The sequence below is a fragment of the Cebus imitator genome, unplaced genomic scaffold, assembly GCF_001604975.1.
Source record: "Cebus imitator isolate Cc_AM_T3 unplaced genomic scaffold, Cebus_imitator-1.0 Scaffold87, whole genome shotgun sequence".
Classification (NCBI taxonomy): Eukaryota; Metazoa; Chordata; class Mammalia; order Primates; family Cebidae; genus Cebus; species Cebus imitator.
In genome coordinates, this window is record NW_016107402.1 from 1955831 (window position 1) to 1967764 (window position 11934).

The window sequence follows — 11934 nt, forward strand, 5'->3', positions numbered from 1 at the left end:
AAAAAAAAAAAAAAAAAAAAAAAAAAAATCAAAGTATTCCCTGAAAGGCACACTGTAAATACCCTGCCCAGCTCCCCGGCATTGTACATTAGGGCAGGCTTGCCATCCGCTCTGCTACTGGAACGCGAATTTAGCTGGGGGCTCTCAAAAGCCCTTGTCTCCAGGTGGGTGATCACTGCATCCACATTTGCAGGCATGCTACTATGCAGGTTTAGGTGACGCCTATATTCACTATTTATTTCACAATTTCAGTTTTGTATTCAACTTTCAGATTTGTGAATGGCTTTTTTCCCTGAAAATTCATTTTAACTTAAAAGTATGTTTTTAATTCCCTCGATTTAATTAATGGACTATGTGCATATTTATATCTAAGTGTGCTTACATGTTAATAATGTATTTGCATAGTTATGAGAATTCCACATTGGACTCCATGGTGGTAAAAAAATAAATACGGGCCGAGCACGGTGGCTCATGCCTGTAGTCCCAGCACTTTGGGAAGCTGAGGCGGGCGGATCATGAGGTCAGCAGTTCGAGACCAGCCTGACCAACAAGGTGAAACCCTGTCTCTACTAAAAACACAAATTTAGTCGGGCATGGTGGCACGTGCCTCTAATCCTAGCTACTCAGGAGACTGAGGCAGGAGAATCACTTAAACCCGGGAGGTGGTGGTTATAGTGAGCAAAGATCATCTTACTGCACTCCAGCCTGGATGACAGAGCGAGACTCCGGCTCAAAAATAAATAAATAAATACATACATACACACATACAATATCTGCCATGTACATCTTTTTTCTGTTGGTTTAAGAAAATATCTGACAGGTGTACCTACTTCTGAAGGTTCATCCAAGCCCATATATTGGTGAAAGAGTGTACTGACGTGGAGTATGTGTGATTTTGTTTTCAGTTCTGCTCTAGATCATAACTGTGTAAAAAACACTGTCATAGTCAGTTACACTAAAATTCATGAGCCCAAATGTAAAATGAAAGTCTGCACTGTAGTCCAAGATCACTGCCCTGTCGATAATTATGTTCTCGTTTTGATTTACAGAAGAGCTTTATGGTAGAAACACCAGAAAACATCTCATACTATTAAAAGCCTTTTTCTCCTTTTTTAAAAAACAAACAGTTCGGGCATGGTGGCTCACACCTGTAATCCCAGCACTTTGGGAGACTGAGGTGGGAGAATCACTTGAGACCAGGAATTTAAGACTTGCCTGGGCAAGACAGGGAGACCCCATCTCTACAAAATACATTTAAAAAAAAATTAGCAGGGCATAATGGTGAGACTCAGGAGGCTGAGGTGGGAGTATCGACTGAGCCCAGGAGTTCAAGGCTGCCGTGATTGCACCACTGCACTTCAGCCTGGCCAATAGAGCAAGACCCTGTCTCAAAAAAAGAAATTTACAAAACACCTTGCCTTCAGTCCATTCTCCACATAGGAGGAAGGGTTAAAATGAAAATCAGATCATGTCCCTCTTCTGCTTACACCCTCTAAAGGCTTCCATCTCGCTCCAGGTAAACTCCAAAGTCTTTATTATTTTTACTGTATTTTATTTTGAGACAGTCTCACTCTGCTGCCCAGGCTGGAGTGCAGTGGTGCAATCTTGGCTCACTGCAACCTCCACCTCCCGGGTTCAAGCGATTGGTTTTCCTGCCTCGGCCTCCAGAGTAGCTGGGATTACAGGCACATGCCACCACACCTGGCTAATTTTTTTAATCTTTAGTAGAGACAGGGTTTCACCATGTTGGCCAGGCTGGTCTTGAACTTCTGACCTCAGGTGATCCACCCACCTTGGCCTCTCAAAGTGCTGGGATTACAGGCCTGAGCCACTGTGCCCGGTCTAAACTCCAAAGTCTTTACCATCATCACCAAGGTCCTACCCAATCCGACCCACCACTCCTCCCTTGCTCCCATTTCTCTGTCCACGCAGGCCTTTTTCCCCTTCCTGGAGCACCCCAGCCACACTCCCGACTCCAGGCCTTTGCACACACTGTTCCCTCATGCTGTCCCCTCTGTCTTAATAGTTCTGCCCCTGGGTATCTACCTGGCTCACTCCTTTGCTGTTTTCACACTCCTTTGGTGTCACTGTCTCGAGGATACTTTCCCTGACCACCTTTAACTGACCTCTACCCCCCTCCGTGGCACATTTTCCTTGTCACTGTCAATCCTGGTCTTCTGAAATATGCATCTGATTACACCACTCCCCAGTTTCATGCCCTTTCCTTGGCCTCAGAATAAAGTCCACACTCCTTATTGAAGTGTGTGAGGCCCTGCCTGACGTGGCCTGGCCTGGCCAGACCGTCTCACTGCTCTCTCCCTGACAGCTACCCTACAGGCTCGCCAGGCTATCTTCCTTCTGGAAGTTGCCAAGCCACTGCATCCTTCTGGATGTTTTTAAACCCATGTGTCTTTAACTTCCTGGTGTTCACCATCTAATCTTTGAAAGACTTGATTCAGGCTGGGCGCAGTGGCTCACGTCTGTAATCCCAGCACTCTGGGAGGCCAAGGCGGGCAGATCATCAGCATTGAGAGTTTGAGACCAGGATGACCAACATGGAGAAACTCCATCTCTACTAAAAGTTAGCTGGGTATCGTAGTGCATGCCCGTAATCCCAGCTACTCAGGAGGCTGAGGCAGGAGAATCGTTTGAACCCAGGAGGTGGTGAGCTGAGATCGTGCCATTGCACTCCAGACTGGGCAACAAGAGCGAAACTCTGTCTCAAAAAAAAGACTTGTTTCAAATATCACTTCCTCCAGGGATTCTTCCTTGACATATCTGCGAGGTGGTGATGATGATGATGACAATGAGGATGATAAAAATAGCAGCTAAGCCCGGGCATGGTAGCTCGCGCCGGCAATCCCAGCACATTGAGAGGCAGGGACAGGCGGATCACCTGAGGTCAGGAGTTCGAGACCAGCCTGGCCAACATGGTGAAACCCCATCTCTTCTAAAGACACAAAAATTAGTTGGGTGCAGTGGTGCACACCTGTAATCTCAGCTACTTGGGAAGCTGAGACACGAGAATAGCTTGAACCTGGGAGGCGGAGGTTGCAGTGAGCCAATATCACGCCACTGCACTCCAGCCTGGGTGACAAAGCGAGACTATGTCTCAAAACAAACAAACAAATAAATAATAGCAGCTAATGTGCACTGTGCTGTGAGCCGGGTTCCGTGCTAAACATTTTACCTGCACTTTCTCTTTTAATCCTCACCACATCCCTAGGAGGTAGGTGTTCATTATAATAATTATAATCACTACAGGTGGGAAAACCAAGGCCCTCTCAGCTATTAAATTGTAGAATCAAATTCAATCCGGGCCTAGCCTACTCCAGAGACCGAGCTCTTGACAGTACTTTGTCCTCTAGGTTCTCATGGGTTCAACTTTATGATTCCAACTAATCCATCTATTGACCACTACTAGTCAAACAAGATCTGTTGACCACGGTGTGCCAGGGACTTCAAAGAGGAACACAGCTTCATTCCTGCCCTACAGGAGCTCATGGTGTCATGGAGAATTCAGGGCCCTGAGGTGTCCCATGGGCCATGATGGAAATCCATACAGGTTGCAGAAAGCATCAGGGAGGGCCCAGTTCTCCTGCCTGCTCTCCCCAGCTTCGGTTGCGTACCTCTGACCTTTTAGACCCAAAAGTGGGTGCCTGCTTCCACCTTATCCTGTGTCCTCTAGCTGGGACTGTATCACCACGATGCTAGTGCTGTTACCACTCCCAGCTTGTGGACTTCCTGATGGGTACCCAGCAGGCCAGGCTACCTGCAAGCCACTTCTAAGGTATCCTATGGACAGGACAGTCCTCAAATTTGAGCTAGGTCACACCAGAAAAACAGCAGCTTTCCTCTATGAAGCCTTGAAAGGATGCCAGGCACTGGTTTGGCTCTTTACCTGCAAAACCTCAATCACCCTCGGGACAGACCACCCTATGAGTAGGTGTCATTCATTCCCCTTCCGTGGAAGGGGCGCTAGGCTCAGAGACAGATGCTAACTAACTTGCCCGAGGCTACGGGGCCAGTTTGTGTAGGAGCCGGTATTGGAACCTGGATCTGCCTGTACTTCCCCTAATCATCTCACCATAGTTAGTGTTGTGTCTATTAAGTATTTGTCAGGTGAAAGCACAACCAGATCTAGGCAGGAAACTACTGGGTTTGACAGTGAAATGTGGACAGAAGGCCCACCCTCCCTCCACACATAGGTACGCTGTCCCTCATCAGCCACAGAGATCGCTGCTGTGGGCACTGGGGGCTGGTGCATCCCTGGCTGGCCTAGTGACCTGGCGGAAGGACAGCCTGTCCCTGGTGCCCATCCCGGAGACCAAAGCTAGCCAGGCTCGCTTCAGCCGTCCTCTCTCTTCTGTGTGCCTCACCTCTGCCATCCTCCTTGGGCAATTCCCTGGATTGCTCCCAGCTTCAGTTTTCCCATTGGTAAAATGAGAATAATTATCTACCTCCTAGGATAGCTGGGTTGTGAGCTTCTAGAATAATGTGGTGCCTGGCACAATGAAGTTGCTCAATGAATACTGGCTTTTATGATAATTAGATTACACCCAGGGATGTTACCAGATCTTTAAACTGTGAGTCCAAGGCTAGGAAAACATCCTGGGGGCAATTTCTGGACCTCCTCCTCCCTGCTTTGGTTGGAGTGGTGGGAGGTGAGGTTTCCCGGTTGGGTACTGGGGCGAGGTATTTTGTACCCGACGCCTACCTTACCAGTAGAGAGAGGAAAAAAAAAATGAAAAAGAGAAAGTGTCTTGTTAGAAAGCAGGGCACAGGAGAAACCAGAGTTCCGTCCACCCGAAGGCCTGGCGGGAATCCGAGCGGACCTCAATCCGTCCCACTTTCCCTACTGCTCACACTTTAGGGTCGATTGCGGTTTTCACGCAGGGATCAGTGCTTTCTTTAGAAAACCTTAAAAAGCACTTCGTTTAAAAAAAAATGCAGTTGATTTTAAAATTGCCGCTGTCTTTTTTCCAGTTCTCCTGAAGTTGGAAGAATTAGGAAACTGGATTAGTTTCCTGCGGGAAAGGAATTTCAAAGACCCGGCTCCGTTCAATCCCCGGGAGAAGGAAATTGGCAGCGCGTGGGCAGGGCCGATTCGCACCCGGCTCCGGCGGCTACGGACCCCCTCCCTGTCCGGGGAGCTCCGGGTCCGAGGGTGGGCGCGGTGCGGCCCGGCCCGGGGGCCCCCTTTCCCCCGCTCTCCCTTGGCCCCCCTTTCCCCTGCCCTCCCGCGGCCCCGCGTCCTTACCTGGAGCTGCCTGCAGCAGGCACAGGAGCAGGGGGCCCCAGCGCCCGGGCCCCGCCATGGCCTCCCCGCCCCGGCGTCCCCGCCCGGGCTCAGGTCCCGCCTCCCGCCTCCAGCCTCCCGCCTCCTAGCCCACCGCGGGCAGGTGACGCGGCCGGCAGCCAATGACTCGTAGAGCCGCGGGCCGGGCCCGCCGCCCGGGATTCACTAGGGGGGGCCCCGGGGACAGCCCCGCCGCGGGGAGGGAGCGCGCCGGCCCCCGCGTTCGAAACCCGTCTGTACCTCCGCTTCGTCTGCACTTAGTTTTGTTTTACTCAATTCCTGGAAAAAAAAAATCTGTAAACCCGGGCATGGGGGAAGGGTGGGGGAGGGAGGAAACGGGCTGATGATCAATAACCCACGGTCAATCCAGTGCTCCAGGATGGGCCATTTGGCAGGACTAGGGAGAGTTCAAGGCCGGTTTGGCCACGCGGTGTCAGATGCCGTCGGCGGGATCCGAGCGCGTTTCTGCGCCGGCTGCTGAGCTGAGCGCCTGACACAAGTGATCTCCTCTAATGCCCCCGGGAATCCCCGGGGTCGGTGCTGCGCTTCCCCACGGACTTCTCTCTCGGGGAGCGGCAGGCCCCGGAGCCTAAGGTGCTGGCTCCCGGGAAAGCTGTCTTTCTGACGCCGAAGCCTGTGGTGTTCACCCGAACGGTAGTAGCTTCCAAACGGGGCACACGCCAGGACGCGCAATGTGCTGCGACCCTTTAGGAGGCTGTTGCCGAATGGTGTGTATCCACACCGAGGTGTTTGCAACACACTGAGAAACAGAAAAGCGCGGGCTAAAACATGGGCCCATGAAAAGAGAGAGTGTGCGTGTGTGCGCGCATAGACACAGATTTGGAATAATAACTACCAAAATATTAATGGTTGTTGTCTTTGGGTGATGAGGATTTTCTTTTTCAAGTTTCTTCTTTTCTGATCAAATTTTAGTTTCCAGTTTTTTGAGAATTATTTAAAACTGGGATCAGCTTTGATCCCACCAGTTTTTAGGAGAGAAGGTGATTTTCACAGAGCTTGGTGGATACAAAAGTTGCTCTGAGTTTTGCCACAGGGGAAATTTCTTTTGGAAATTTCAAGATGCTTCTGGGACTAGCATCAATTTTTTTATTTTTATTTTTTGAGATGGAAGCTCTGTCACCCAGGCTGGAGTGCAATGGCACGATCTTGGCTCACTGCAACCCTGCCTCCCGGGTTCAAGCGATTTTCCTGCCTCAACCTCCCAAGTAGCTGGGATTACAGGCACTCACCATCATGCCTGGCTAATTTTTATCTTTTTGTAGAGCTGGGGTTTCACCAAGTTAGCCAGGCTGGTCTTGAACCCCTGATCTTGTAATATTGGGGTTTAGGGGTTCAGGGTGCCCCCAGCTCCCCTGAGAGGACGTTTCTTCAGGTTCTTGGCCTCCTGTCCTCTCAAGAGTGAGAAAGGGGACCACAACGCACAGTGCGCAGTAAATGCCGGACTCAAAAGTGTTTGTAGAAAATGATTTATTTAAAGAGACAGAAACAGGAGGAGAGAGAAAGAAACAGCTAACTCTCACGCTGAGTGAGAGAATCCAGAAAGATGGAATCCAGGAGAGAAAAGCAGCTTCCACCAGAGTGTTAGGGACTAGAGAGAGATGGAGTTTAGGAGGGGAGGACAGGCTTCCACGAGAGAGTGTGGAAGGCGGCTCCAGAGGGGAAATCCAGGAGAGAGAAAGATGGCTTCCACGAAGGGAGTGTTCGTGGAAGGAAACCCAAACGTGGAGTCCGAAGGGGTGTGGAAGAAGGGGACTTTTAACCTGGGAGGAACCCCCACCTTTTCTAAGTCCCCTGGCCAATGAAAGGAGTTCCTTAAAACTTCCGCTGGAGTGATTAACTTTTAGTTTCTTTCCGGGCCTGTAAATAAACCGTTAAATCTCTTGGATAGAGAAAGATGGAAGGGGGGCATGCATGGCACTAGAAAGTTCTTGCCCTTAAAACTATGCCCCTTTGTGGACCCAGAAAGAGAACACATTCCCTCAATCAGGTGATCTACCCACCTCAGCCTCCCGAAGTGCTGGGATTACAGGCACGAACCACCACGCTCAGCCTTAATCAGGACCTCTTAACAAAGCCCTACTCACAGAGGATGCAATCAGACCTCAAAGGCACAGGGTGGAAGAGGATGGAAGAGCCACAGCAGGCACTGTCAGTGTTTGTATCTTGTGATCTCTGAAATGTTGACTCTTTTCTTACTCTTTTCTTTCTTTCTTTCTCTTTCTTTCCTCCTTCCTTCCTTCTTTTCTTTTTCATTCATTCATTCTTTTTTTTTTTTTTTTTTTTTTTTTTTTTTTTTTTTTTTTTTTTGAGACAGAGTCTCACTCTGTCACCCAGGCTGGAGTGCAGTAGCACAATCATGGCTCGCTGCGGCCTCTACCTACTGGTTCAAGTGATTCTCCTGCCTCAGCCTCCCAAGTAGCTGGGGCTACAGACATGCACCACCATGCCCAGCTAATTTTTGTATTTTTAGTAGAGACAAGTTTCACCATGTTGGCCAGGCTAATCTTGAACTCCTGACCTCAGGTGATCCACCTGTCTTGGCCTTCCAAAGTGCTGGGATTATAGGCGTGAGCCACCACACCCGGTCCTGAAATGGTGACTTTCATTTTCACTCAGCAAGTGAAACTCTTTCAGACCCAGAATCCCACTGCGCTTGGAGTGATTCAACATCGGGCACGGAAATGTCTTCATTTGCCACCTGCCCCACCCATGGGCTCCTGTGCTGTGCGTCTGAAACTGACACCTGCTCTTTTTTTGATAATGGTTTTTCACATGTTTCTTCTCTTGTTCCTCTCTCCCTGCCCCCATCATTTCAAGTTAGGAAATTGTGTATCCAGATGCCTTGTGATCATGAGCCTGGCCAAGTTGGATCTCTCAAAACCTTAAAAAAAGTCATCTATAGATGCCAGTCAGAAAATCTCAGCCAGTTACAGTGACCTCACCTCTACTTAGATCCTTAGTATACTGTTTCAATTTCTTTCAGGCATCTCAAATACTGACAATAAATCCATTCTGGAATAAAATCAATATATCTCTATTGAGATCTCTTTATCCTAAACAGCTAGTTGTACGAGTCTTTATTGAGTCTTTGTTATATAGTGGCACTGCAGTTTACATATAGCATTTAATCTTCTCAACAGCCCTATGAGGTGGATATTATTAATATCCCCTTTTAACAGATGAAACTCAGAGCGGTTACATTCCTTGCTTAGGTCACACAGCTAATTATAGTGACAGGGCTGCAATTCGGAGCTCAGTCTGTCTGTCCTCAGAGCTTGTGATTTTAAAACTTCTGCTGCCCAGTCTCTTCCTGCTTAAGGGCAAACAAGAACACACTTCCCCAGTCTTAATCACTTCCTGGTTGCAAAGATCACGGTGCTGACCTCTCAACTCTCATGAGCGGAACTGTGGGCGCTGGAGAGCCAGCCTCCTCTTTGGGTTGGAACATGAGGCAGAAGGAGTGGTGCTGATAAATGTTTCACAACTATTTGGGGGTTTCGGGGATAAGGGGAGAAGTCCTGCTTCCTTGTGTTTGCCAACCTTCATGGTGTGAATATCCCCACCGTGGCTGACTTCAAGCTAGCAAATGTGAGGTCACTGAACACACAGATAAGAAGAAATGTACACGGTTGGCTCCTGAGCCTGTCTAAGCCAGCTCCAGCAGACCAGTGGGTGGAAGGAGCCATTTCCCTCACTTTTAGAGGAGCCAACATCTGCTGCACCACAGCTGAGCTTGTCTATGTTTAGAACAAACCATATCTCAAGCCCCAAGGGCCTGTGGGGCTCATGTTAAAAGTCTCTGGTCCATGAAATGAGGCTTGAAATCTCTTCTGCAGCTGTCAAAGGTTTTTACAATGTGGCCTCCATCCGCCTTTTGAAGTTCCACACCAGTTATCTGTGTTTCAGCCACAGAACCCTGTCAGTTCCCTCTTTCTCTTGCCCCCTGACCTTTTCAAACACTGGTCCTTGTGGCGGGAGTTTCCTTTCCAGGCTTGTCTTCTGCTAGTCTTCCAGCAGGCTCCCATTCTTGCTTCCAGTCTTGCCTTGCACGCCACATCCTCAGGGAGCCTTTCTTAACCACTGTCTTTGATTTACTCCCAGTCCCCATGTATATCTCTGACTTAGTCCATTTTGTGCTGCTGTAACAAAATACTGCAGACTGGGTTATTTACAAAAGGAGAAATTTATTTCCCGTAGTTATGGAGGCTGGGAAGTTCAAGCTCAAGATGCCTTTGGGTTACGACCCAGTCTCCCTGCTTCCAAGATGGCACCTTGAATGTTTCGTCCTCTGAAAGGGAGGAACACCATGTCTTCGTATGGCAGAAGAGGAGAGAGAGAGAGAGAGAGAGAGAGAGAACTCATTCTCCACAAGCTTTTTTTTTTTTTTGAGACAAAGTCTTGCTCTGTCACCCAGGCTAGAGTGCAGTGGTACAGTCTCAGGTGACTGCAACCTCCGCCTCCTGGGTTCGAGCGATTCTCCTCCCTTAGCCACCGGAGTAGCTGGGATTACAGGCTCCTCCCACTGTGCCTGGCTAATTTTTTGTATTTTCAGTAGAGACAGGGTTTCACCATCTTGGCCGGGCTGGTCTTGAACTCCTGACCTCATCATCCACCTGCCTCGGCCTCCCAAAGTGCTGGGTATTACAGGTGTGAGCCACCGTGCCCAGCCTCCCACAAGCCCTTTTTATGACAGCCTGAATCCATTCATGTGGCAGAGCCCTCATGACCTAAACACCTCCTATCAGGCCCTACTTCCCAGCACTGCTGCTTTGAGGATTGAGTTTCCAGCACATGAATTTTGAAGACCACATTTAAACCATAGCAGCCTCTTTGATACAAATGAATCACAATATCATAATTTTTTCGTATCGAATATCTTCTTGGAGACATCTCTAATGACTCACTCAGAGCCTGGCATATAGTAGATGCTTACTGTGAGTAAGCAAACCTTTGCTGAACGGGGGTTAGTCAAACACAATTTCATATGCCCTAAACAATTCAGCTTCACTCCTGATTCTTATCTGCCACACCTTAGCCACTCATTAAGTGTTTACTGAGTTGAACTTGGCATATGACACATAGTTAGAAGACCTCAATATCTCTTTCGAAAGTTTACTCCACTCTCGTGCACCCCTCCATAACTGGGATTTTACAGTCTTCTGTTGTCCCCAAGAATAATGTTTAAGAAATAATGTGGCTGGGCGTGCTGGCTCACGGCTATAATCCCAGCACTTTGGGAGCCCAAGGTGGGTGGATCTCCTGAGGTCAGGAGTTTGAGACCAGACTGGCTAATTTGAAACCCCATCTCTACTAAAAATACAAAATTAGCTAGGCGTGGTGGTAGGAGCCTGTAATCCCAGCTACTTCAGAGGCTGAGGCAGGAGAATTGCTTGAACCTGGGAGGCAGAGGTTGCAGTCAGCCGAGATTGTGCAATTGCACTCCAGTCTGGGCAACAAGAGCAAAAGTCCGTCTAAAAAAAAAAAAGAGGAAGAAATAATGTACAATAAGAGAAACAAAACCACATCGTGTGTGTGTGTGTGTGCGTGCGTGTGTGTGAGTGAGAGAGAGAGTGAGAGAGAGAGAGACAGAGAGAGAGAAAGAGTTCACAGCCTCTCCCTCTCCTGTCTACTAAGATAATTATGTGTGGGCTGGCAAAGTGTCCCATAGGATCGGGTTGATGGACATGGAAAAAGGCAGGAGAGGCGGCAGAATGTGAGAGTCAACTGGGGCTGGGTTTTAAAATAGAGTTTTGGGGGCATTTGGAGAGAAAAGGAGCAAGCGCAGGGACCGGCTGCCCTGACTAAGAGCTGATGTGAGTGTGAATATGAGATGTAAGGAAAGAGAGGTGAAGAAAACGATTTCCAAACTTTTGGTTCTGTGTCAGGACCGAACTCTCTTTTGGCATTTTCCCCCACCAAGAAACTAAAGATTTTAAACCACTGCTGTTTTGACTCTTCTTCTTCTTGTTTTAATGTGATGCTGGAGGGAGGCAGGGCCCAGTATAAGAACAAGGAGACCCATCTGTATGTGGGAGTGGAATTTAAGACTTTACCAGCTGCAAGGACACACACTCCAAGCTGACATAAGTGCAAAAGGAATTCTGCAAGCTCCCCAGATTGAGAAGTTCAAGGTTGGGTGTGGCTGTGGGATGGCTCTAGCAGAAAGAGATTCCGATTGGCCTGGCTTGGATCACATGCCATTCTCTGAGCCAATTGCTGTGGTCAGAAGAATGGGCTACTGTTATTGGCCACTCTGGGTAGAATGCCCACCCCAGGGGGTAGGGGTGGGGGTGAAGGGTAAGGGGGCACTGTGATTGACAGCTCCTCCTCCAACTACAGGGAATGGAAGAAGATTGGTTCCCCAAAGGAATGGATGCTGCAGGAATAAACCGCGTACACCCACTGCCGGCTTGCAGATGAGGAGACCTTAGACATCATCCACACCAACTTCCTACCCTGAAAGTCTACGCTCTTCAACATCCTGGAGAGACCAACTGGATACTGCTGCTTGGACTCATCGGGGGACAAGATCCTGCTATCATTTGGGGCTGCCAATTCTGTTTTTGTTTTTTTTTTTAATTGTTTTTTCTTTTTTCTTTTTTTTTTTTTTTTTT

General features: G+C 48.7%; 1 protein-coding gene across 1 annotated transcript in view; it reads right to left on the reverse strand.

The window, feature by feature from the left end:
- IFNLR1 (interferon lambda receptor 1) overlaps window positions 1–5393 on the reverse strand; it is a 32560-nt gene extending 27167 nt beyond the window's left edge. The window contains exon 1 of the mRNA XM_017534561.2: window positions 5261–5393. Coding sequence (XP_017390050.2) covers window positions 5261–5318 — 58 coding nt within the window. The 5' untranslated portion in view covers window positions 5319–5393. The remainder of the gene's footprint in view (window positions 1–5260) is intronic.
- Between the last annotated feature and the right edge of the window lie 6541 nt (window positions 5394–11934).